This window comes from Sciurus carolinensis, chromosome 5 (genome assembly GCF_902686445.1).
Source record: "Sciurus carolinensis chromosome 5, mSciCar1.2, whole genome shotgun sequence".
NCBI classification, from domain to species: domain Eukaryota; kingdom Metazoa; phylum Chordata; class Mammalia; order Rodentia; family Sciuridae; genus Sciurus; species Sciurus carolinensis.
Window position 1 is genome coordinate 121,915,638 of NC_062217.1, and position 26,596 is coordinate 121,942,233.

Consider the following 26,596-nt stretch of genomic DNA (forward strand, 5'->3'; position numbering starts at 1 on the left):
TCACCTGCAAAGCACATCCATACATCCTGTGCCCTGCCCCAAAGGCAATTAGGATAGAGGGATAGGATCTTACTGATGATAAAGGGAGGCTTTTCAGGATGGAGATAACCTTGGTTATGGTGCCATCTAGGGGCAGCAGCCACTTCCTGTTCCTCATGTTTCTGCTTCTCACATTCCTTTTTGTTTTTACCTACTGCCAGACCCACCCACTTCCCCAGCCATGGCTAGTAATGCATCCAGTTTTTCCCCTTGGAACTTGACTTGGTACTGCTCAAGGAACAGAGAACTTTGCCTTGAGAGCAAGTTAAAATGACCATGCCCCAGGCACAGGCAGGACAGTTGGTGCTCAGGCCCTGCTTGATCCAAGACAAGCCTCCATCCAGCTCAAGCAGAGAGCTGCTCGCCAGACAGGGGCGGGTAGGCTTTAACCCACAGGGCAGCAGAATGACCCTGTCGCTGGCACAGGAAGCACTGAGTTTTCAGCAGGGGTCAGACAGTCACATCTTTGTACCTGCATTGTTACCTTGCAAGGGTTGCAATGCCTTGCTGTCAGGGAGGTCTGTTCTGAGTCAACAGAGACGCTAACTGTACATGCTCCCCATAAACTGGATAGCCACACACAAGTCCATCTTTCACTTTCTTGACCCAAGCTGTTTAAGAACCATCAGGTACCTACTTAGTAGATTCCTTAAAGCCCTGGGATGATTTTTTTTTGTGGTGGTTTTGTGTGTGTGTGTGTGATGCTGGGATTGAAGCCAGGGCCTTGTCATGCTAGGATAGTATTTTCATTTCCAAGAACTTCAGGTCAAGCCAGGTGCAGTGATGCATGCCTTTAACCCCAGCTACATGGGAGGCTGAGGCAGAAGGACAGGGAGTTTAAGGCCGGGGAACTAAGAACTTACTCAAAAACAACAAAAGCCCTCAGGTAATGGTAGGGTTGCATTCAAGTTTTGACTCTAAAGGCCAATGTGATACAAAGCTAGATAAGCAAAAACTTGCAAGTGGCTATTAAGGACAATACCCCTGGTGTGGCCAGGCCATGAGGCCTCCTGGGGTCTCATTCAGGAAAGGGAATGGGACAAACTGGCTTCACAGGGCTGCCCCAATACTATCTGATTCTCCAAAGTAAAATTAGATGCAGAATCCTATTGTGATTCTGAATTGTTCTTAACACCTGGGCAGGTATATTTCCAGTTCAGGAAATGAGCAGCTGGATCAGCTTTATTGCTGAGGCACTGAGGTTTCTTAAGCCCAGATCTGGTTCTAGCATATCCAGTCCCAACCTGGGCCAGGATTATCACCTTGACTCCACCGAGGCTACAGTGGAGTCAAGTCAGATCAGCACGGTTCCCACACAGTTGGGATCATTCTAAGGTTGGATGAGCTGACAGGCTCCCTGGGAAACAGGGTCAGGGGTAGATTTCCCTGGGCTCACGTCCTCCCCTGCTACATAGCCTGTTTTGGCGTGCTCAGCAAGGTCCACAGATAAGAGCAGAAGTGCTGCCTTGGGTTTTTTCATCCAGAATATGAGGATTGGTGCTCAGCTGTTTGCCTGGAGTCCTCTTTCTGGGCTGCCTGTGCAACCTGGAAGTAAGCCAGTCTTAGAGCTGACAACGGAAAATGCAGGGACTGGTCTTTGTAACAGGCCCTGCAAGCTTTGGAGGGAGATGGGAGAAGGCCCCCTAGGATAGCCTATGGCTTAAAATTCATGGTCTTCTGAGCCTACCAAACAATTTTTTTTTGGTAGTGGTGCTGATCAGACCCAGGGCCCTGCACATTGCTAGGCAGGTACTCTACCAATGAGCTATGTCCCAGCAACAGCCAGAATGTAGTCTAATGCGTCCATACAAATGTGTGAGTGTCCACTGTTTCATTCACTGCACAAGAGGGAGCTGAGCAGTGAATACTCACCTGAGTTCACACGGCTTAGTGACCACAGCCATGTCTCCTGCCCCCCAGAGTAAGCCTCACCCCTGCTCAATAGGAACCACAAGGCCCTCATTAACAGCACACATTGAGAGAAGGCAGTAAAGTGTCACCAATTTTAATAGACTTGAGTTGTGTCTGCCAAGCAGACTAACTCAGGGACATCTGAGGGTTCCAGCTTCCGTAATCCAACATGGCCAGTCCTCTAGGAGTTCCTGGCTCTCTTGTCAAAGACACCAGCTGGCCTAGGAAAACTGGACAATGGCTTTATTGTTTATGCAACTCATTAGCAGACACCATGCCAGGGAGCCTCTGGACACAGACAACAGATTGCCACTGGCCAACCAGGAAGATGTGCAGGGCTCCCCAACCCAGCCTGATGCAACGAGAGCCAAATTAATAGTTTTAATCTAATAAATTGATACTTAATCATTGGGAATGGAACAGTGGGGCACGGACGGCTTTGGAGAATACTCCTTGCCCCACCTCAAAAATAAATGCACATTTGCTCCAACTTTTGCACACAATTTCAAGGGGTTCATGAATTTAAAAACAAATCAGGTTAAGAACTCTTGCACTTGCACTTTCACTCGCTACTGTCTTTTCAATAAAGAAAATCCAGCAAGCGCTCTGCTCTGCAGGGCTTCCTCTTCCCTCCTCCTGACAAGGGCCTCTGGGCTTGGCCGACCTCACAGAGTGGGCAGCCCTTCCTCTTCGGTTCAGGTAGGCAGAGCTGCTTCTTCCTTCTGTTTCTCCTCCCTGGATAAATGCGATGTTTTCCGGGAACCTCCCAACCTTCTGGGGTGTAGGCACATCTGGCACCCCTGCAGGACGTTGTCAGAGGCACCCGCACTCTTCCACGATCATGTCTTCATGGTGCTCTAGGAGCACTCTGCCGTTGTCCACATACAGCATGCTCAGAGGCTTGGTCTTCACTGGGGCACAGCAGGTGGAAGGGACTCGATGGGGCTGGTAGCGTTTCAGCAGACTCTGTGGAAGAGAAGGGAAGAGAGTCAGTTCACATCCCTACCAGCAGGTCAGAACAGCGTTATATCTGGGTAAAGAGTAAGGAAGTTAGAGTTAAAGGTCAGCTACTGGCTGGGCAAAGTGGCACATGCCTATAAGCCCAGCAACTCAGGAGGCTGAGACAAGAGATCGAAAGTTCGAGTCCAGCCTCACTCAGGAACTAAGCAAGGTCCTAAGCAACTTAGACCCTGTCTCAAAATGAAAAACGAAAACAAAAAAGGCTGGGGATATGACTCAGTGGTTAAGTGGGCTCAATCCCCATTAGAAACAAACAAACAAAAACCAGTTTCTGGGTGCAAAAATAGAAGAAAAATGGTTTTCATAGAAGAATCAGCATGCCAATATATCAACTCTAACAGCTAAAATAACTTTAGCTTTGTGCTGCCTCACAAAGAGATTCCAAGTTCCATGTTTCTGGGTAGAGCAGTAGCTAACTTACAAGTCCTATTGTTTGAGCCTAAAATGAATACCAACTTTAAAAGTATTCCAAGAAACTGCTGGTTTAGTTCCAGAAATAGGAAGCAGAATAGAATCATGTGAAAACTCTTTACAGATTTGCTTTGTTGGCCAGTGAAGAGCAGAGTCAACAGAGGAAAGGTGACACCTCTTGACATTAGGAACCTGTCCCTGTGGACATCTTTTGAGGTCAGAGTGAGCGCTGGCTATGGGGACTGCCTGGGTTTCCCTTTGGTGGTGAGGAGGTGGGCTAGTGGAGTGAGTAGCACCTGGGTGAGGCTCGGGACAGCCTCTGCCCAGCAGTCGTCTGAGGCTTTGGCCCCACCAGCGACTCCCTTGCAGGAGCTCAGCTCACCTGCTCATCCCCCCAGAGCCCCTGAATCTGCTGGGACTTGGCGTGCAGGATGGACTGCAGGGCCCAAAGACTCACTCCAGGCGTCACAGAACAGATGAAAACGATCCGGTCCCTTATGACCTTTGAGAGCAGGGCAGGGCCACCTCTGACATCAGAGCCACAGCGTAGGCTCTGTATTCCCTCCTAGCTCACCAGTCGGGTTCCACTCCCTCTGCCACCTCCTAGCCATTAAGCTTATACATACTGCACCTGGCGGCAGTTTCTGGCTTGTTCACTCCTTTGAAATGAGTGGTCAGCTAGTTTGAGGAAGAAAAGTACAATGTCTGGGACAGTGTTATTTGTGATCATGGCCCCTAAACAGCCCCCATTTCATTAATGACTCCAACTTCAAGTAATGATAATGTCACATCAAACACATCTGTCACCTGCCACCCACTGTATAGGCTGCGTACAGATGATCTCATGGCCCCTACGGCAACCCTATGGGCTGGGACATTGCTCTCCCCATTTTATAGGTAGGAAAACTGAGACCCACGAGAATAAGCAGCTTTCACACAGCTAATGGGAAGGAATCAGACTGTCTATCCCTAAAGTCCAGAACTTTGTTTCCCAGAATGTCAGGGAAGGACAGGACCCTGTTTTAGGACCCTGTTTTGGCTCAGGGAGGAGCCAAGACCCTGTTTTACCCCCACCCCCAATTTTATGAAAGACAAGAAAAAGTCCTAGGGAAGCAGTGTGTCAAGGCTCCCCGGGGGGCTCTGTGAGGGCTCCGCAATGGGTAAGCCCTACAACCTCCTGACCTCACGCGGGACCCCGCACAGGGTGGTTGCCTGAATGACTACAGTGGACTGAACTCGGTGATTCGAAAGCAGAGCGGGAGTCCCGTCCCCCTCTCTGGCAGCATCCCCACCGCTTGCTGCCTTGGCATCACCTGGATGTACGCGTGGTTGGTGGGGTGGAACTCCTCGCCCACGGGGTTAGGACACTCGCCCTCGCAGCGATAGGCGTTGTACTGCTTGGGGTAGATGATCCAGGAGCCCCATCCGATCAGGTTGAAGTCCACCTGGAACTTGACCTTCCGGCACAGCTGGCTTCTGTCTGGCAAGTGATGTCGCCGCTGGCGCAGGCCCCTCTCCCGGGAGAGCTGTCCCTCCTGGGCCCGCCAGGAGCTCTCGGCTTCCCAGAGCAAGGTGGCGCCACCCAGCCGCCTCTGCTCCCGGGGCAGGTTGGAGTAGAGCATCAGGAGCACACCGGTGACAGCGGCAGGGCGGCTGGGGGAGGGCCACCAGCACTCTCTGGTCAGACTGGACATCTGCACCTCCAGCGCCCCGGGGTCCTTCAGCCATTTGGAGAGGGGCTTGGTCACCTCCAGGACCATGCTGCCTGAGGAAAAAGTGACCTGGGACAAAGTGAGGGTGAACAGTTCCATCCGAAGACGCTTCAGGCACTTGGCTGGGTCCTGCTCTGTGTCCAGTTTTGGCTGGTGGAAGAGCTCAATGGTGAGCCGGCCCTCAGCGGGGAGGTCCATGGTGCTGGGCAGCGGCAGCCGGAGCTCAGCCTGCGCCAGATCTTCTTCTTGGCTCAGGAAGGAGAAGTCGAAAGCAAAGGTCCAGTTCTGTCCCTCCACCTCCACATCTGGACACATGGGGGAATAAAAAACAGAAAAGAAGAGTGAGAGGGGCTCCCCCCACCTCCGTCGCGTATTGGAGCCCTTATTTATGTCAACCATCTGTCACCCATACCCTTCCCTGAGGAGGTAAGGTTATTGAGTCCATTTTAGAGGTGAGGACAATTAAGGCCCTACCCAAGATGTCCATCTGTGAAGAGTCAAGAGTCAGATCTTAATTTCCCGATTGCTAAGTCCAAACCCAAATCACTGCTCCACCAGTCGCCTTTCAGAGAACAACTGGTAAGAACTGGCTGAGTCAGCCAACAGGGTCACAAGCCTGGGCAACTTAGTGAGATCTTGTCTCAGAAATAAAAATTAGCCAGGTGTGGTGGCACACACCTGTGATCTCAGGGACTCAGGAGGCTGAGGCAGGAGGATGACAAGTTTGAGGCCAGCCTTGGCAACTTAGTGAGACCCTATCTCAAAATAAAAAATAAAAGGACTAGGGATGTAGCTCAGTGGTAGACTAGCCATGCACAAAGCCCTGGGTTCCATCCCCAGTGCTGCAAAACACACCCAAACACACGCACTCTATGGATTCTGTCTCCCCTCCTCTTTCCCCTCACACAATCTGGAGACTTCTGACTTAAACTCTGGGCTTGTGTACCCTGGAACAAGTCATCTTCTTGAGCTGTATTCTCATTGGACAAGTGGTCTGTTTCACAGACACATTAAGCTAGATGCAGGGGCTGGGGTTGTGGCTCAGTGGTAGAGCACTTGCCTAGCACATGTGAGGCACTGGGTTCAAGTCTCAGCACTGCATATTAATTAATTAATTAATTAAATTAAAAAGGTCTATTGCCAGCTTTTATATATATATATATATATATATATATATATATATATATGTGTGTGTGTGTATATATATATATATATATATATATTTTTTTTTTTTTTTTTTTTAAAGCTAGCTGCAAGTGTCATGAAAACCTCAGAGCAATAGATGCCACCCTCTCCCCAGCCTGTGCCTAAGGAGCAAGGCAGAAACTTCCATTTCCAGCAGCCTTACAGGTAGGTTTCTAAGGTATTCTAGGCATGGCTTTGCAGGGACCTCAGTTGGTTTTTCCTATCTACCTGCAGATGCTCACCCTCCCACATCTTCAGGTCCTTCACACACCTGGGACAGACACACAGCAATCACACACCCACTCACAGCCTAGTTCTACCCACCCAAGACAGCCAAGCCTAAAGTAGGTGAGATGGAGTGGGGTAGCATATTCCATTGATTTCAGTCCTGGACTAATTTTGTCTGATGTCTTAAACTAGCACATATTTGTGGATTTGAGCCCTCTTAAAAATAATCTTGCTGGGTGTGGCGGTTGCACACCTGTGATCCCAGCAACAGGGGAGGCTGAGGCAGGAGGGTTGCAAGTTCAAGGTCAGCCTTAGCAACTTAGTGAGGCTCTAAGCAACTTTAGCTAGACCCTATCTCAAAATTTTGAAAAAGGGCTGGGGATGTAGCTCAGTAGTAAAGCACCCCTGGGTTCAATCCCAAGTACCAAAAAAAAAAAAAAAAGTCAATAATAACAATACTCTCTAACTTTCCCCCCTCTTCTTTGCACCGCTCACCTCTGTTTTATCGCAAGGACCCTGGGAAACAAAGAGGTGTGATGGCTTACCATAAACAAAATCAGGGGTCAGCCCTTAGAAATAAAACCAGGTGACCTGTAACTGATGCATGTACAGATCCCCGAGGCCATGATGACTACTGACTTAGGGACAGTCTGCATGGAGCATGTAAGTTTATTTTAATTGTCTCACAGAGCATCCTTGGTCTGGTACAAGTTTCCCTGGAAAGCTGGCCTGCATTATACATGGGCGATTCCTAGCTTCAGCCTCCTGGCGGCTCGGCTCTCAGCCCACCTCCAGCTTGCCCCTTTTCACTTCATTTCCACTTCTCTCCTAATTAGCGCCTGCAGGGGGCAATAACCGGCCCCTGACTAGCAGCTCCCCAGAGGTGTGGGAAGGACATCCATCCCGCATTCCCACTGCTGCCCCAGCTGACCGTCTGGGGGGGACACGGTAGCAACTCCTGGCCACCTGTAGCAGCGGCCTGCGATTTGAAAATGTTTAATCTCAAGTGTATACAAATGGTCCTTTAAAGGAAAGTACTCTTGCTTAGTGGCTAAGAGCAGGGCCCCAGAGTTTCCCCCAAGATGGTTCAAATTCTACCACTTGCTGTTTTGCTGTTCAACACTGGTCAGGTTACTTTCCTTCTCTGGGCCCAAGTTTCCCTCTTTGTAAAAGGGAAACAGTAACAGTGTCCACCTTACAGGGTGTTATGATTAACTGACATCAAGTACATAAAGTGCTTTACCAGCACAACTACCTAAGTTCAATTACACTGACTGTCTTCAAACTTCCTTGCTATTGTCAGTGTCCAGAAGTTAGGCAGTGAGGGGCCTGGACAGGGGCACACAGTCATCTCTAAGTGGGACACGCAGTGTCATGGATGGGCAAGAGAGAGACTGCTCCTTCCCACGGGAAGAAGTCTGTGACTTGGTGCCTTGCTGCACCCCCACAGGGCTCCATAGAACACCGCCTTGACAGGGTCTCCCAGAATCTCATTTTTTTCCTTCTTTCTTCAGTGATGGAGATGAACTCTGGGTCTCATCCATGCTGAGAGCAAGTGCTCTACCACTGAGCCACATCCCAGATTTTACTCTGGTTTATCTTAGAACAGGGTCCCTAATCTTTTGGCAGTCACTGATGCCCAGGCTTCTCCCCAGTAAAAAGCACATCTACCCAACTAATACAACATGTCATCTAGGCCAAGTTTGAGGGAGGGGTACCTGGGCACCCCAAAAGCCAGCCGTGTGCTGCATGCAGAGTTGGCTGCACTCCATTCTACAGAAGGAAGTGGTTGGGGCTCAGGCCCATGGGTTCTCCTTCCCTCAATTAAGGAAATGAGGGACACTGAAGAAAAGGTTATTATAAATTATAAGGGTCATTACCATTAGCTGTTTCCCAAGGCTTTTTGTTTGTTTTTCTGGTTTTGTTTTGTTTTAATACTGGGAAAGGAACCCAGGGTACTTTACCACTGAGCTACATTCCCAACCTGTTTAATTTTTTAGTTTGACACAGGATTTGGCTAAGTTGCTGAGGCTGGCCTTGAACTTGTGATCCTCCTGTCTCAGCCTCCCCAGTTGCTGGGATTACAGGTGTGGTCACTGGGCCCAGCTTCCAAGTGCTTTACAAGCACCCTCTCTTTAAACCCTGACCGCTGATACCACCCTTTGAAGGTGAGGAAAGTGAGGATCTGCAGTAAACCTAATCTGGTTAGACTCCAGCTCCCATTTCAGGCATTGTAGTACAGCTTAGGATACACCCAAGGACATCCTTTCCCACCAGCCTCCCTCCTGGAAGGCTCCTCCTGCTGCTCTTACACAAAGAAGCAATTCACAAGGTCAATGTACTGAATTTTATTGTGGATATTTAGATACACCCACCCCCAGCAATCCCTAATTTACATAAGGAAAACCAGAGGCGTGGGGAACTGGGAAGCTGGGTTTGAGGGAGCAGAACCCAGTTTTTCAGATTCCAAGTCTGTGGAATCGCCTCCCAAAACTTCAAGAACTTTCCAGAAGGAAGTGAACGGGAAAGGTGTGCCCGCCCCCTTTCCCACCTCTCAACCCCAGGCCACCTTCTGGTCTTTTGGCGGAACTGCCAACCTCTATGGCAAATTTCCCATTGCTTCGCCCTCCAGGGCGTCCCCAGCCTGGTGGGTCCCCACATGACCCTTCCGGAGAGGGTCACCGGTCGGCAGTCTCAGCCCAGACGCAGCCGGCCAGGGAGCTATGAGCCCCGCCTCCAGGCCACCAAGGACCGGCGGGCTGCAGGTCAGATCAGATTAGCGGATGTTGATTGCGCCCCGGCCCGGGGAGCGCCGTCTGGCCCCCGCAGGCGGAGGGAGGCGCGGGGCTACGGGGCTGCCCAGGTGTCGGGATGTGGATTGCGCCGGGGAAGGGGTCCTAGGTCCGGACTCCCTCTCCTCGGCACCCACCTGCCCGCCGCGCTCGGTGCCCAAACGCACTGCCTGAGCTTTGCAGATGATGGGTCACTGGGCACACCCGCATCCAAATCTAGGCTCTGAATCCTGGGTCGCCGGGGACGCCCGACGTCTCCCCATCCCGAACCGGAGCACACAGACTGCCTTAATTCTCGGCTTCGTGACACTCCATCCGTAATCTCGGTTCTGTGAGCCCTAATCCCTGATGCGACACGCCTCGGCCTGAGACGCCCGACGCCGGACTCCGGGAACCATTCGCAAAAAGAATGGGGAAATTCGCCAAAAGAAAAGGGAAATTCGACAAGACAAAATAATTGCAGCAATAATGACCATTGTTACTGTGCCCAGTTCTGTGCTGTTTTCCGTGCACGGTCACCTAGCCCTTTCCACAGTCTTACAATGAAGGCACCATTATCCCTTTTTACAAAAGCGTAAACTGGGGCGCCCAGGCACGTAACTTCGAAACCTCCGAGGCGAGAAATGGCGCGATCAGGTTCCCCTCTACATTTCTGCGCTCCACGCACCCCACATCTGGACCTGGATGGCAGTGGTCCCTGCCTGGGACATACCCGGAACCCTGGAATCCCCTCCCACTCGGCGGTGGATGTGCCCCTGCCACCAGCCCTGCCGACGCAGAATCTCACGCAGAGCCAGACCCTGGACGCGCCTTGGAGCGCTGGGTTCGGTACGCCCTGGCCCTGGGGTCCACAGCACCCCTCCGCAGCCCCCAGCGCACGTCCGGAGGCCGCAGGCGGGCGACCCCAAGCGCCCTCGGGTGCGGGCAGGGCGGGGCGGCGCAGCCTACCTTGTGCCTGCAGACTGCGGATGATGTCCGCCCGGGGCAGCGGGTCGCGGTAGAGGCTCAGCATGTACGCGAGAGGGGACGGCGACGACGGCTGCCCCTGCGTCCGTAGAGGTACTGTGGCCACGGTGGCCGCGCCTGCCTGGAGCAGCACCCACCAGGCGTGCAGGAGGCGGAGGGCGAACATGATGGGCTGGCTGGACCTGAAAGCAGCGCCTCCGCCCCTTATATCCTGGGCCTCCACAGCCGCCCCGCCCCCGCCATTCCTCCCACCGGGGAAGCTTTAAGAACCTATGACCCCCCTGGAGGGGGAGGATCGAGGAGGGTCCTCTACTCGGGGGGTGGAGAGATCTGAACCTGGGAAGGTGGCCTGCAAAACTGGAGGAGGCCTTGGATCCAAACATGGGGTCTGGGCGCCCTGGCACCCTGCTTCTCTGTGAGTCCTTGTTGCTGAGACAGCAGGCTCCCGGTTCAGAATTGAGGCTTTCTTCCTCTGCCTCACCTGGGATCCCTACCCCGTCCTCTCCTTCCCACTGTGGATGGATGTCTGCTTCAAGTAGAAGCAGGTAGGGACTGTGGAGTGTGTGCACATCTCGGCTCCCAGTCGGTGGTTTCACAGGCCTGGGATGCCTGGACCCCGTCTAGCTGGGGGCAGCCTCCTGAGCACTGTCCACGTGAACTCTGGGAGCCTCCCTGGTTTCTGGGGCAGTGCCTGTCTGGGGAGCCAGCCTACGGAAAACTATTGGGTACTGGGTACTTAGGCAACAGAGGTGAGCTCCAGATGGAGGCCTCCATGGGGACAAATGCTAGCTTCAAATAAGGAAGGGAGGGCAGGGACCGGGATGAAGATTTCTCCGACTGCCGCTGGAACCTGCGGTGGAGCTGATGGGGGTGAGGGGATGCTTCTTCATCTGGTCGCAGCGATCCTCCCCTCCCCCCACAGGCATGCACCACTTGTGTGATTTGAGGAAAAAGGTACTACCCGTGTCCTGCAACCCGTCTGTGGTGGCAGGACCACCGGAGACCTCAGACTCCCTCCTTTTCACCTCCCTGGGCCCTGCTTACCTCACCTGCACTGCAGTGATCCTTGCCTAGGCTCCCTCCCAAAGGAAGGGCAGGGCTGCAACTACCTTTAAAGAAATGCAAATTCCTGCCCGGGTGTCAGGCCAGTCTGTTTTCCTCCAAAAGGGAGGGCTTTCCTTTCTGCGGCACCCCACCCTGCTCCTCCTTTTCTATCTTCCAGGAGCACATTAGCAGATGGCTAACATTTCCCGGACACTGTGCAAGACACAGTGCCCGGTGCTTCACACACTCCCGCTCTTTCAAAGGAGGCTTCCAGCTCAAAAAAAAAAAAAAAAAAAAGACACAAACTCAGACCTAAGCAAGTGCTAGAAAATGGAAAGAGGCCCAGGAGGTTCACCACCGGAGTTACAAAGCTGTGTCCCCCTGAGGGGGATAGAGCCCAGCTGGATAGGGCCCTGCCCAGGAATCAGAAGACCGGGGTTGGAACCTAGGCCCTGGTCAGTCTGCACACCAGCCATCTGTGGGTTGCTCAAAGCGGGACCGCCTTGTTCATCTTGTTCTCCTACTATATATATATATATATCAGTCAGGACCCAACGAACCTCTGTGAAGTAAATAAATCACAAATTTCACTGTGTTTGGGCTTGCCAGAGGATAAGTATCTCCTGGAGTGTTTGTTAAACTGATGATCACTGAATCCCATTCAGATTTTCAGAATTTGGCTTTGGAGTGAGGGCATGGCACTCGACATACTTAACAAACACCCAAGTGATTCCTAGATGCTTTGGGAACCCACCTCTCTAAATTCAGTTGCCTTCTTTGTAAAACAGAGATACCTCCTCCCAGGCAGATTAAATGAATGAATGTAAAAATACTTTGCAAGCTCTGAAACCTGCTATAATGATAAACGATCATACATTTGGGTATTATTTTGGGTGTCTTTGGTTGTCCTCCGATGACCCTAGCCTGCATGCTCACTGAGAGTTTTGAGCCCCAGCCCTCTGAATCAGACTCCTCCCCAGAAGCAGAAATTACCTTCATCATATGCACATACAAATCAATGGCAGGCTGTGGTTAGTGCAGTGAGAACTTTTAGCCTAGACAGGGGCAGCAAAACTGGCGACACAGGACAGGTTCCCACAAGGAGGCAGTCAGTTCCACCACCCAGGGCTCCCAAATCACCATGGGTCCTGGAATCCAGGCAATTCCAGTATAAACAGGGCCCATCCCCATGGGGCAGCCTTATCCTCCAAAACTGGAGAAGAAACAAAAGAAATGAAGCTTCTACTTTCTTCTTTTTTTTTTGTGGGGGAAGGTGGTGGTAGCAGGGATTGAACTCAGGAGCACTCAGCCACTGAGACACATCCCCAACCCTATTTTGTATTTTATTTAGAGACAGGGTTTCCCTGAATCGCTTAGTCGTTGTTGAGGCTGGCTTTGAACTTGCCATCCTCCTGCCTCAGCCTCCAAGCCGCTGGGATTATGGACATGCGCTACCACACCCAGCTGGTGCTCAATAATTGAGTTAAATTTTTTTTATCATTGTCCCCACTTCAGAGATGAGAAAACAGAAGCTCAGAGGGAACTTGCTTAAGATCATGTATTTAGGAGAGGGAACAGTATGTGGAGGGCAGGTCTGTGTATCGCCCCCAACTCCTGTTTTTAGACCCTATTTTTTCCCATAAACTAAATGAGGGGCAAATAGGTGCTTTATACTAAGATCTGGTCTTTTGGGTGTTTTGTTTTGCTCTCAAGTCTTGCCTTTTGCAGGGCTGGTGACTGCAGACAGACGTCGTTTATGATGTGTATTGGCCCAGAGCCGGGCAGGGGGCCTGGAATTTCTCTGACTAGCAAGAGCCACTGGACCATCTGACAAAGCTCATCCGTCTTGAAACTTTCTCAGCTCTGCCACTGTGAAGAACCCATCTCTGGTGCCTTCAGGATAGAGGCTAACAGTTATCCTTTTCAATCTTAAAGGAGGTTAATTATTTGAGGGTCTCTTTCCGGCAAGGAAGACCCCAAGTGAGTGTCCTTTTCCCCATGGGGAGTGACACCTTCTCACTTCCCTGCCACAGACAAACTGACCAGCACATCACCTGACCTGCGAGATAACCTTTGAGGCCATCCCAGCTGGCTGGAAGGTAAGGGCAAAGTCCCTTGGAGTTCTCAAATGCTTTCCATCAGGCTGTCGGGGAACCCTTCTCTGACATGAGCAACCATGCATAGCCTGGCTGCCTGCTTGACTCGGGTCAGGCCTTCAGGAAGTAGAGTCTGGATTCTTGTTCCTCACTTCCCACCTGGATATATGAGGTCAGTCACTTGAAGTTTTTGCTTGCTCAGTTGTAAAATGGATATCAATAATAACATATTATTAACAGGAATTTCCTAAATAGTAAATGTGTGTATGGGCTGGGGTTGTGGCTCAGTGGTAGAGTGCTTGCCTGGGCACATGTGAGGCACTGGGTTCGATCTTCAGCATCACATAAAAGTAAAACAAAATAAAGGCATTGTGTCTATCTACAACTAAAAAAAAAAAAAAAAAACTTAAAATGTTTTAAAAAATAGTGAATATGTGTAAAGAACATAGTGCAGGTAGCATTTGGTCATTAATTTATTTATTCATTGAACACACCTGCTTGTCCACTGAGTCTATTCATGTTAACTCAGATCAGATTCTCAGGAAGTCAAGGTCACATATTTAATAAGCATCTCCTATATGCCAGGTTGACCCTGGGTACCTTCATATATAGGCAGCCCTCTGTATCCAAGTGTTCTGCATCCATGGATGCAACCAACCTGGGAGAGAAAATATTCGGAGAAGAACAGTTGTACCTGTACTAAATTGTACAGAATTTTTGTCTAGGTATTATCCCTAAAACAATACAGTATAGCAACTATTGACCCGATCTTTACTTTGCATTAGGTATTATAAGTAATCTAGAAATGATTTTAAGTGCCTGGGAGGATGTACACAGGTTATATGCAAATACTAGGTCATTTTATATGCGACTTGAGCATCTGCAGATTTTGGTACCCGCAGGAGATCCTGACACCAGTCCCCATGGATACTCAGGAATGGCTGCATGTATCTGCCTATGGAAGCCACAGAGGAGGAACTAAATAGCAACAGACCGGAGAGTGGAGGAATCTGCCTTGTCTCATCCCTCCAGTGCCTGCACAGCCCCTGCACACACCTAGGTAATGAGTGTTTGCCAAGTGATTGAATGAACTCCTAATTCCTGAAGCAGCGTCCCAGGACCCTCTGGCCTTTCACTTGCTCTTCCTGCTGTTTCTGCTATATCTCCTGCTCATTTACAGCATAGTTTAAAAGTTCCTTCCTCTCCGGGCATGGTGGCGCACACCTGTAATCCCAGCGTTTTAGAGGCTGAGGCCGGAGGAATGCAAGTTCAAAGCCAGGCACTAAGCAACTCAGTAAGATCTGTCTCTAGATGAAATATTTTTTAAAAGGTCTGGGGATGTGGCTCATGGTTAAGCTCCCTTGGTTCAATCCCTGATACCATAAAAAAAAAAAAAGTCCCCTCCTCTACAAACCAGTCCCATCCCCCCCCCCCCCCCCCCCCCCCCCCCCCCGCTATTTAACTATTTAACAAAGTCCTCTTCAAAGTGAAGCAGCATAGAGCAGTTGTCCAAACTCCCTTTGGTGACAGTCACAGACCAGCAAGTTCCCTAGAAGCAGGGATGGCTCCTGATTCATTTCTCTCTGAAGCCCCAGTCCCTGGTTCATAACCAAACATCACTTGCTGTGACCTGCAGCCTGAGCAAATGAATGTGGTCCCCTGAATGGCGGAGGTGGCAGCAAGCACCGGCTGCTTGCTTGCGCTCTCAGTGTGTGCCCACCCTCTCTGTTCCCCACGCTGCTGCTTTCCTGGTCTGACACCCAGACTTGAGAGGTACTGTCCAGGTGATTGTGGGGCACACGTGGCTATGATCTGGAGGCAGAGATGAGTCCCAGCCTCCAGTCCTCCACTTTAAACCCCTCTTACCTCAGATGTGCTTCAGCCCAACAGAAAACTTGCCTGCCCCTGAGGTTCAAAGCTGTTCTTCCTCTACCAGATGATTTTACCTTGGCTTTATTTACACAAAATACTTGGACTCATCCTGCAGAATGCAGCTCCAGGATCTTCCAGGAAGCCTTCCTCAGGTGATCTCCCTCTTGCAGGTTCTGATCTCAGCCCTTCTTTGTTTCTGGGACAGGTTCTGAGACAGCCAGACTGCTGGCTGGAAACTTCTGGGGACTCAAGAACCTGTCTTATTGCCTACCTTGTTGCCTGGCTTATTCTGTATTCACCAAAGCACTAAACAAAGAGTTTGGCATTTGGCAATTGAAGGTTGCAAATTGCCTGTCGCAAGGCTTGACTAATAGCGATATTTTGTCTGTCCCCAGCTGTGTTTCTTAGGTTTTATTTTATTTTATTTTGGTACTGGGGATTGAATCCGGGGCACTTTGCTTCTAAGCTAAGTCCCCAACCCTCTTATTTTTTTATTTTGAGACAGAGTCTTACTAAATTGCCGAAACTGGCTTGAACTTGCAACCCTCCTGCCTTAGCCTCCCAAGTTGCTTGGATTCCAGGCATGTACCTCCATGCCTGGCTGTTTTTTAGTTTTTATTAAATCACAGCAATGAATATTCTTAAGATTTTGCATAAAATAGATCGTTTTTGTTTTACTTCATTGGAGAAATGGAAAGGTCTGAGCCCTCATCTCACCTGGTGACCATTCCCTAAAGCTGACTCGTTGCTGCCTCCTTCTGGCAGGGCCTGTTCTCTTAAGTAAGCCACACCCCCACCACTCCTTAACTCATAGCACCTGTTGACCTGACTCGAGAGACACATAGGTTTGAGACCCTTGTGATATGTTGGATGACAGAAAGATGCCCTGGAATCAGGAGGTTGGGATTCACATGCCAGGACTGGATTTGTCCCGTTCGTTATCCTCCACAGGGACTAACCCTTGGATTGTAGGCACCTGGCCCTGTCTGGATGAGCTAGAAGCTCCACTTATTATTTTATTAGCATATGTACCATAATGTGCTTGTGTTACCTAACTTACCCCTCCTGTCAGTCCTAGATCGAGTGTGTACTTCCACATTGCAGATGAGGAAACCAACGCTCAGCGAGGTCGGCTTGCCCCAGGGGAACACCTAGCTGGTGGTAGTGCTGGAATGTGCCCTGGGTCACTCCAAATTGGGAGGCCAGAGGGGATGCTGTCACATCCCCATGCAGCCACTTCTTCCCTCCCTGTCACATAGAGACCTTTATCAGCTCATCCCACTCAAACCTCCTGGACCCCATCAGGTCACCCTGTTCATCCGCTCCACAGGCTTCCCCAGCTGGGCAGTACCTGATTTTGTTTGGTTCTGTTTGTTTTCAGTCTGTCCCTGCCTCTCACAGTGGGCTCTAAGCAGATTCCTTGGGTCCGCCCAGTTCATCAGTGAACCCCGGCTGTCCCGACTGTCCCGAGGTTCCCCTCCTCCTCCTCCATTTCCTCCTCCTCCTCCTCCTCCTCCTCCTCCTCCTCCTCCTCCTCCTCCTTCTCCTCCTCTTCTTCTCCTTCTCCTTCTTCTTCTTCTTACTAAACTAGGGTTTGAACCCAGGGCTGCTCTACCACTGAGCAATATCCCCAGCCCTTTGTATTTGTATTTTTTACGTTTGAGTAAAGCGCCCAGGCGGGCCTTGAATTCGAGCTTCTCCTGCCTCAGCCTCCTGATTATACGGGATTACAGGCTTGTCCACTATGCCCCACTCCGCTACAGCAGGGTCTTGCTGTACTGGGGATTGAGCCCAGGGCCTCCACAAGCTAGGCAGCTGCTCTACCACTAAGCTCCCCATGTCCCCTAGCACAGTTCTTGACACACGCGAGCACTCGGCACATACGTGTTGAAGGATTCCACATAATCCTGCGCCTACCTGGGGAGACATAGAGGACAGGGCAGGCACTTTCTGGTCCAGTGGCTACCTAAAGGACATAAGCTCAGGTCACCCCTTCCTCTGGCTTCAGGACCTTCCACCTCCCTCTCCTGGGCACATGGGAGGGTGACCTGTGTTGGCACACTAGCGTCTGGACCTCAGCACCTGCACGTTAGGGTGCCTTCTGTGTGCCTGGCTCCTGTGCTTTCTCACTCCATCCTCTTGTGCCCCGAGCTGGGCTGGCCCACCAGGAACTGGCCTCAGTGGTCCAGCTCTAAGGGCCAGCCCCGTCTGCCTCAAAGCTCAGTCCTCCCCAGCCCCTCCTGGGGGAGCCCAGACTGGTGCTTCCCACAGGGTCAGGAGGTGAAGCCTCAGCCAGGCCTGGGAACCCCGTGGAATGGGAGGGCTTTGTGAAACAAACAGAGGGACCACCAGGAGAATGCCCTCCCCTCCCATCCCGGAAGCTTCTCAGAGATTCCCACAGCCCAGCCGGTCCCCTCTGCCTCCTGCTCCCACCTCCCCTCCATCCCTCCCATGAGAATCGCTGTGTTGAGGCTGAGCTGAAGCTAGATGACCCCAAAAGCCTGGGGCTGGGAGAAGGTCCCTATGTGTGTGTGTGTGTGTGTGTGTGTGTGTGTGTGTGTGAGAGAGAGAGAGAGAGAGAGAGAGAGAGAGAGAGAGAGAGAGAGTGTGTGTAGGGTTTGTACAAGAATCAGGGCTAAGAATAAACATGAGGGTTCAGTGCTTACCATGTGCCAGGTCCCCGACTGTGCCGAGGATTTTTATGTGCACAATTAACTCATGTCTTTCAAAGTTGCTTGATGGTGAGAATCACTCAGGGCACTTCCTAATGATAAAAAGGATCCCAAAGTCACGGTGCACTCTTATTTATTTATTTATTTATTTATTTTTGGTATTGGGGATTGAACTCAGGTGCACTTGACCACTGAGTCACATCCCCAGCCCTATTTTGAATTTTATTTAGAGACAGTGTCTCACTGAGTTGCTTAGTGCCTTGCTTTTGCTGAGGCTGGCTTTGAACTTGTGATCCTCCTGCCTCAGCCTCCTGAGTCTCTGGGTCATGGTGCACTTTTTAAAATGCCCTTTTAAGTTTTAATGATTTCAAAAGTATAAATGACAGAAACTTATGAAGTCATTCTGTAATAACTTACTTAAAATTTACTATACCTATTTCATTCTACATTTTTAAGTTTTTATCTTCTGTGTCAGTCAACATTGGTTATTTTCAAACAGCATGGTTGCATGATTCTGGAGGCTGAAGTAGGAGGATCACAAGTTTGAGGCCAACCTGAGCAACTTAGAGGGGCTGTCTCAAAATAAAAAAACAGAAAGGACTAGGGGTGTGTAACTCAGTGGTAAAGCACACCTAAGTTCAATCACAGGATCAAAAAAAAAGCACTAATATTAAAAATATATCATTCAGCTGGGTGTGGTGGTGTACTCTAATCCCAGGGATTCAGGTGACTATGGCAGGAGGATCACAAGTTCAAGGCCAACCTCAGAAACTTAGTGAGACCTTATTCAAAAATAAAAAGAGTCAGGGATGTAGCTCAGGGGTCTAGTGCCCCTGGGTTCAATCCCAAATAACACACACACATAAACTAATAATATAATAATAAAAAATCTATATCAGTCAAGGACTGGGGGTATAGCAGTGATCCCAGTACATTTTATTTATATATTTTTTAAGTTTACATATATATTATATATATTTAATATATATACATGCATATATACACATAATATATATAATTCAAGTGTATATGTCATATATATACATAATTAAAAATTTAAAGTGACCCATATGTTCATGGATAATGCAAGTTAAAAGGAGAATAGGAAACGAACTGTTCTGGCTGGGCACGGTGGTGCACACCTATAATCCCAGCAGCTCAGGAGGCTGAGGCAGGAGGATCAAGAGTTCAAAGCCAGCCTCAGCCACTTAGCAACCCTATGCAACTCAGTGAGACACTGTCTCTAAATAAAATATAAAAATTGGGCTAGGGATGTGGCTCAGTGATTAAGTGCCCCTGAGTTTAATCTCTGGTACCAAAAAAGAAAAGAAAAGAAATAAACTGTGCTATATCCATATATGGGAATATTATCCTCCAGTATAAAGGAGCGAATTGTGAATGTGTATGATAAGGATGAATCTCAAAATAATGATGCTGAGGAAACGGAGCTAGGTAAAAAGCAGCATGTACTGGCCAATTGCATTTAAAATTCGAATTAATGTATAGTGACAGAGGGCAGGTCAACAGTTGCCTGGAGAGGGAAGAATAAGAAAGGGGCAGAAGGCTAGTTTTGGGGTGATAATATGTTTATTATCTTGATTGTGGCAATGGTTAGATACATATGCCAGAAAATCAAAATGAACACTTTTAAATTGTCTACTATCCTAAAACTGTAAAAATGAAATTAAATGTAACAAACTCTTTTCATGTGTGTGGTTCTGGAGATCTCACCCAGAGCTTTGTACATATTAAGCAAGCATTCTACCACTAAGCTCTAACCCTATTCCTAAATAGAATAAGCTCTGAAAATTTAAAAGTCATTATTTAAAATTTATAAAAGTAATGAGTATAAAGATTATTATTTTGGGGCAGGGTACCAGGGATTGAACCCAGGGGTGCTTTACCAGTGGGCCACATCCACAGCCCTTTCTTATATTTTACTTAGAGACAGAGTCTTGCTAACTTGCTTAGGACCTCGCTGAGTTGTGGAGGCTGGCTTTGAACTCAGGATCCTCCTACCTTAGCTTCCTGAGCCTCTGGGATTACAGGCATGCGCCACAGTACCTGGCAAGTATAAAGACATTTCCAGCCCCTTTTTATTTTATTTTGAGACAGGTCTTGCTAAATTTCTCAGGCTGACCTTGTACTTGCGATCCTCCTGCCTCCGTTTCTTGAATTGCTGGGATTATAGGCATGCCTGACTCAATAATTAAATTTGATATTCTTTCTAAGTTTGTAGCATTTATATCTCTGAAAAACAAGCATGCTCACTAGAATATACTACTAGAGCTTTACTGCTGTAGGGCCTTGGGATACCAAAGTCTGGGCCTAGAGTGGGACCCAGGCCTTTTCAGTGAGCCGCCTTCTTCTTTTTGTGCTGGGACTCAAACCCAGAGCCCCCAAGCATGCTAGGCAAGGGCTCCTCCACTGAGCTATAGCCGCAGCCCTCCAGGGAGTCTTCTTCGGTAGATGTTTCTGTTGTTTTCTTTCTAAAGAGGAAAGATCTGAGGCTCAGAGAGGGTGGGTGACTTGCCAAGGGTCACACAATATCAATGCTGGGGTTGGGGCCGGGGCAGCCTGACTCCAAAGGCAGGATGGGGACACTTGCATCTCAAACTCCCCAAGCCCAGTGTCCAATCATTGGCCACTGACCACAGGGCTCCCGGATCCCCAGGCTGGTGCATCCCCCACTCACATCAAAGGGCCCTGGAGACTTCAAAGGCAGCTTGTGGGGAGATGCACATACCCGGCTGGGAATTCAGGGAAGCCCGGGAGAGCTAACACGATTAATAGATTACGCATAGGCCCAGGAAGTACCTCACTGAGCAGCTCATTCTGTGGAAGTGAGAATGCGTTCTCACCCAGCAACCACCCTCAGAGCCTTTTATTCTGGGGCCACAAACAAACCTCTGAACACTTGGGAATTCGGGTGCGCTGGGAGCTGTGCCCAGTGTGTGTCCATTCCATAGATGGATAAACTGTCAGAAGTCAGCTGATACCACATCTGTGCCAGGCAGTGCCGAGTGCTTTGGACACAGGCCTCATCTTAATCCTGAAACTAGGTACAGGGTAACCACGTCCCAAGCACAACTCCAAGGCACTTCTTTCATGTTGTGTTCTGTAGGGTTTTTTTTTTTGGGGGGGGGGGGTTTCCAGAGATTGAACACAGGAGTGCTTAACCACTGAGCCACATCCCCAGCCCTTTTTATTTTTTATTTTGACACAGGGTCTCGCTGAGTTACCAAGGGTCTCATTAAATTGCTGAGGCTGGCTTTAAACTCCCTCCTGCCTCAAGCTTTCTGAGCTGCTGGGGTTACAGGCGTGTGCCCCTAACACCTGACTAATCAATCCCATTTTACCGATGAAAACCCTAAGACAGATTGCTTAAGTACCTGCGCAGCAAGATCAAATTGGTGCTAAATGGCTGAGCTCTGTCTGTTCTGATCTCTACCCACTGCCAAGTCAGTCAGCAAGGGACAAATAGCTAAGACCCCAGCCTCTCCTGGCTTTTCCCTTGACGGAGGGTGAGGGGTAGCTCTGCGTCTGTTCTCCCACTTCTCACCTACATTTTTAGGGATGGTCTTTGTAAGTCGGTAGCATTTACACTTTATCAATCTTTAGGGAGTGGGGGTGGACAATCCAATGCCAAGATAATGTCCCCATGATTAGAGATGTCATAAAACTGAGAACCCACCCCATTTTTCCCATTTCCCTCTCTCCAAACCGTAGTTGTTCTCCCACCAACCTCCTCCCTAAACATCCCTGAAGAGGCTGCTCTTTCAGAGAGCACCCAGCTCACCAGGTCTGAGGGGGGCTCCGAGCTGGGGACCACGGCCTCCAACTCCAGTCTTGGCTACACTGGCTTTCCTCCCAGGAGAGAGCCTGGTCTCAGCCCCTGGGACCCTTGCCCTCCTACCCATCCTTCAGCTCCTGGTTTCCATCCTCCTTATGTGCCCCTTAATGCCCCATTGCTAAGTTCTAAAGTCACAAGACATTTCTCTGTGTGGATCTCTGCCCCAGGTCCTGAGCTATTCCAGGAGGAATAGCTGGTTACAGAAACTTAGGGGCACCTGCCCTACTGGGAAAATCCTCAGCTAGGGAAGTCAGCCAAGGAAGTGCTGAGGGTGGAGTTGGGGCGGTGGGAGGGGTGTTCATATTAGCGCCTGGGGCCTCCTCCAACCAACCCCAAAAGCAGGTGACTTTGTGGTTTTGATACTGGGGATTGAACCCAGGGGGCGCTTAACCACTGAGCCACATCCCCAGCCCTTTTTGTTTTATTTGGAAACAGGGTCTTGGTAAATTGCTTAGGGCCTTGCTGAGTTACTGAGGCTGGCTTTGAACTCCTGATCCTCCTGTCTCAGCCTCCTGAGTTGCTGGCATTACAGGCATGTACCACCACACCGGGCCCTTGTGACTTTGTTTTGGTATTGGGGATTGAACTCAAAGGTGCTTTACCACTGAGTTACATTCCCAGACCCCGCTTCCTTTATTTATTTTTATTATTATTATTATTTTTTATTTTGAGACAGTGTTTTAAAAACTGTTTAAGACCTCGCTAAATTGCTGAGGCTGGCCTTCAATTTGCAATTCTCCTGCCTCAGCCTCCCAAATTGCTGGGATTGCAGGCATGAGACACCAAGCCCCAATGACTTTGTTGAGTCTGTTTCCACATCTGGCATGATCCCAGCTCTGTCTCTGTACTTGGTGGAGATCTGAATCTAGTGGATAGGAGTGTTTTCTAACCTTCAGGCCCTACACAGCTTCCTACCCCTCTGCTTGCTTGTCATTCATGAAATGCAATTGATTTTTTTTTTCTTTTTTTCTTTTTTCTTTTTTTTTATGGTACTGGGGATCAAACCCAGAGTCTCACTCATGCTAGGCAAGTGTTTTACACGGAGCTACGACCACAGTCCCTGTATAGTGCTTTTCTGAATACAAAATGAATGTACTAATTCACCATAGAAAATTTGCAGGCTATAAAACAGTGCACAGAGGAAGAGAAAATCCCTCCTAACCTCATGATCTAAATGTGACCATGGTTAACATTTTGGGGTATATCCTGTTTCCCAGCCTTAGGCATTTATGTCCACATGCATCTTTTATTTATAAGATTCAAACTGTTCTGCAAACTCCTTCTTTCATGGAAACAGAACATATTCCGGGCCTATAAGCTTCCTTCTTCACCACCATCTACAAATAAATAGTGCTTATTGTTCAGGACTCCTTCTTCAGGAAGCTAGCCAGGATTTCCCCAGGCCAGTCAGCCTCTCTCTTAGGCCCTTACACCATAGCCCCCCCATCCCCGTCCCAGGACCTCTTCAGGCAAAGACACCTAGGGGTTTCCAGCACTCAGTGCCCATTGTATACAATAGGTGCTCAATAAATAAGGCTGAGAAGGGTACTTTTCTTGCCTGTTGTCAGGGGGAAGTGAGGAGGCAAAGCAAAGGAGCAGAGACCTAGAGTCCAAGTCCCTTAGCGTGCCTGCTTGCCCCTGGCTTTGCTTCTCGATTGCTGGAAGGGCTTAAAAGTATGCGCGGCGGTGCCCGGTGCAGCGAGCTGTGCTCTGGCGGGGCGCCTGGCACTGCAGGCCGAGGCGCCAGAAGAGGCTGAAGCAATGGCAAGACCGACGCAGCCAGGGAGGTGAGTGCGCCCGGCCTCCCCACGGGGTTGCGGGAGGCTCAGGCGCCTGGGCAGTGGGGGAAGCGCGCGGAGGGCGAACGGGCCCGTCTGCAGCGAGCGAGCGGAGCCGGCTGCAAAGCTAGAGGTCCTGGGTCCCGCGGCGACGGGTGAGTGGCCTCGACTGAGCGCCGGGCAGATGAGGGGTGAGGTGCTTGGGATGGGTCCCGGGCTTGCGCTGGCCGCGGCCTGAGCGCGCTGCGGGTCTTGCCCACTGTGGCGGCCCCCTGGCCCTCCGGTTCGGCCGAGGGTTCCTGGGAAGCTGGGATACTGTGTGTTGAGCGTCCATCTGGGCCATTTGTCCCGCGGGGTGAAGGTTACCCCGAGTTTGCCATCAGCGGAAAGTGTCCCCTCCCATCCGTCCAGTGGCCTTATTTTGCTGCTGGTGGGGAGAAGAGGGGTGTAATTGTGGGGCGCCATCGAGTGTGGGGTCCGGGACAATTCAGGACCTTAGCGGAGGCCGGACTTGGTGCGGAGTGCAGGACTCACCCACGTGGCGGTGGGATCAGGGAAAGGGAGGAGCGCCCCCCTGCACTGCGTCGCCCCTAGGAGCCCGATTTATCAGAATCACTGCCCACCGCCACCCCGACCCCTGATACAGACATTTTGGGCTGTGCCCTCATTTAGTGTTCAAAAGATTCCACTTTCCTCCGGTTCCTGCTGATCCTTCACAGATGAGAAACTAGGGCTCAGAGAGGTGGTGTCCTTTGCTGGAGGTCATGGTGGTCAGAAGCCAGTTACCTTGAGGCTAATAAGACCCCGCCCCGCGCTGGGCGTCGAACCCAGGGAGCTTTACCACCTACTTACACCCTCAGACCTTTTAAGTTCTCATTTTGAGAGAGATCTTGCTAAACTGCTGAGGTGGACCTTGAACTGGCAATCCTCCTGTCTCACCCTCCCCAGGAGCTGGCATTAGAGGTGTGTGCCATGTAGCCAGGCTAAAACTTGACCGAATATTGTGTTTGTATTTTTGTGTTCTTTTTCTTTAAAAGCCCCTTCTCCAACAGTTTGGGACTCCAGCTTGATCAAAAGTGATCTCTTGGGCTGGGGAGATAGCTCAGCTGATAGAGTGCTTGCCTCTCAAGCACAAGGCCCTGAGTTCGATCCCCAGTACCACCACCAAAAAAAAAAAAAAAAAAAAAAAGTGATCTCTTTGGCTGTACAGTGGTCACCCCTCATCTGAGAAGGATACATTGCAAGACCCCTAAGTTGATAGATGCCTGGAACTGAGGGTAGTACCAACCCTGTATATATTGCGTTTTTTCCTATAAATATATAACTATGATAAAAATCTATGAAGTAGGCACATAAGAGATTAATAACGACTCCTAATAAGATAGAAGAACTACGGTGTTAAGTAAAAACAGGGTTGCTTGAACACAAGCACTGTGGTACCATGTGCCACCACAGTTGATCTGATGACCTAGACAGCGACTGAGTAACAAAGGGGAGAGTAGCCTGGACAGTGTGGCCATGCTGGACGAAAGGATGAGCCGAGTCCTGAGCAGGACAGAGCAAGATGACTGGAGATCTCATTACATCACCCAGAATGGTGTGCAATTTAAAACTGAGAAATCTTTTGTGTCTGAAATTTTATATTTAATGGTTTTGGACCACAGTTGACCATGGAAAGCAAAACCTCAGAGAGGGGTCTACTACCTGGTCTGTCTGCTGCCCTCTGGGGATTTCTAGGACTGGGCTGTGCAGGCTGGCAGGGGAGAAGGGCATTCAGACCCTGTCGGGTGCTCACAGGACCTTGGCAAGATTCTTAGCTTCCAATGAGTCCAAATAGGTCAGACTTCTAACCTCCTGCTGTGCAAGGAGCAAACTTAGGCAGAGCCCTCCTGTGACCTTGGACCTTTCTCTGGGGCTCAGTGTCCCTTACTGAGGAAAGGGTAGTGATTATAGATTACAGGAGTGACTTCAGCAACCAGGGTGAAAGAGGAAGGAGCAGAAGGTGGCTTTGGAAAGCTGTCCCGACTCTGCCCAAGCCCTCCGTTCCTCTCCCCTGAGCCCCCACCCCACGAGCTGTTTCCACCCTCGCCCGCCGCCATGCCCTGGTGCCTCCTCTTTACAGCCAGTCCTCCCGAACCCTTGTCTTCTCCTTCACAGTCAAGTTCACGTCTGACTCCCGGTGCTCACTCTTCACCCCATTCCTTTCTGTGTGTTCCTGGCTCCGCCGTGGTGGACTCCGCTGTGACTTGGGTTGTGGGAGACTCTGTGTTGCCAGCTTGATTCCAGCTCTACTTGGCCTCCATGCAGCCTTTGGCACAGCTGAACTCTCCCCTCCCCCTTGCTTTTGTGCCAGGCTCCTCTTCCACCTTCCGACAGCGCCAGCTCCGGTTCCCCCCCCCCGTCCCCCCCCCCCCCCCGCTCTGCCCTGACTCCTCCCCGCCCCGCCCACCACTTGTTTCTCCTGGGTCTCTGCCATCCTGAGGCTCGCCCACTCTCCAGCTTGATGCCTGTGGGGTCCTGCCTTTCCCCGCCTCAGGCCACTCCTCTGCCCTCTGGACCCTGCGTCTGCCCGCCTCCCTGCGCATCTTCCTGGGCTTCCTCACAGGTGCCTCTAGCTGCGAGTACTGCTCCTCTTCCCCTGCGCCAGACCCCGGGTTCCTCCCTCCCCAGCCGCACCCCAGCCAACCCCATACCAGCCCTGGGGACCTTGCTTCCAAGGCTGTTCTGTAGGATCCACCCACTCCTCTCTGTCTCCCTCCACCCCGCTCCCAGCCACCACTGTCCCTCTCCTGAACAACTGCAAGGGCCTCTCTGCCTGCCCCCTGCCCCTGGGAGGCCGAGGCACTGGAACAACCTCTAGGATAACACACACACCAGAACCCCTGGCCAGCCTGCCTCTGCCACCCCAGGCCCATTGCTCTGCAGCTGTTGCAGACTTCTCTCGGTTCCTGGAATCGCACACGCTGTTCCCAACTCAGGGCCTTTGCCTAGGCGGTTCCCTCTGCCTGGAAAGCCCT

The 26,596-nt window shown here is 50.5% G+C and overlaps 2 protein-coding genes across 2 annotated transcripts in view; one reads left to right on the forward strand and one right to left on the reverse strand.

Annotated features, from left to right (window-relative positions):
* Window positions 1-2,763: 2,763 nt before the first annotated feature.
* Nodal (nodal growth differentiation factor) lies at window positions 2,764-10,430 on the reverse strand. The gene is made up of 3 exons (XM_047554361.1): window positions 10,247-10,430; window positions 4,695-5,398; window positions 2,764-2,916 (listed from the first exon to the last, which is right to left on the reverse strand). Exons 1-3 carry the CDS (start codon window positions 10,428-10,430, stop codon window positions 2,764-2,766), a joined length of 1,041 nt encoding a protein of 346 aa, XP_047410317.1.
* Pald1 (phosphatase domain containing paladin 1) overlaps window positions 5,496-26,596 on the forward strand; it is a 106,057-nt gene continuing 84,956 nt past the window's right edge. Inside the window, exons 1-4 of the mRNA XM_047553788.1 lie at window positions 5,496-5,519; window positions 6,340-6,443; window positions 13,037-13,407; window positions 14,307-14,464. The gene's annotated coding sequence lies outside the window, so the exon portion shown is untranslated. The remainder of the gene's footprint in view (window positions 5,520-6,339; window positions 6,444-13,036; window positions 13,408-14,306; window positions 14,465-26,596) is intronic.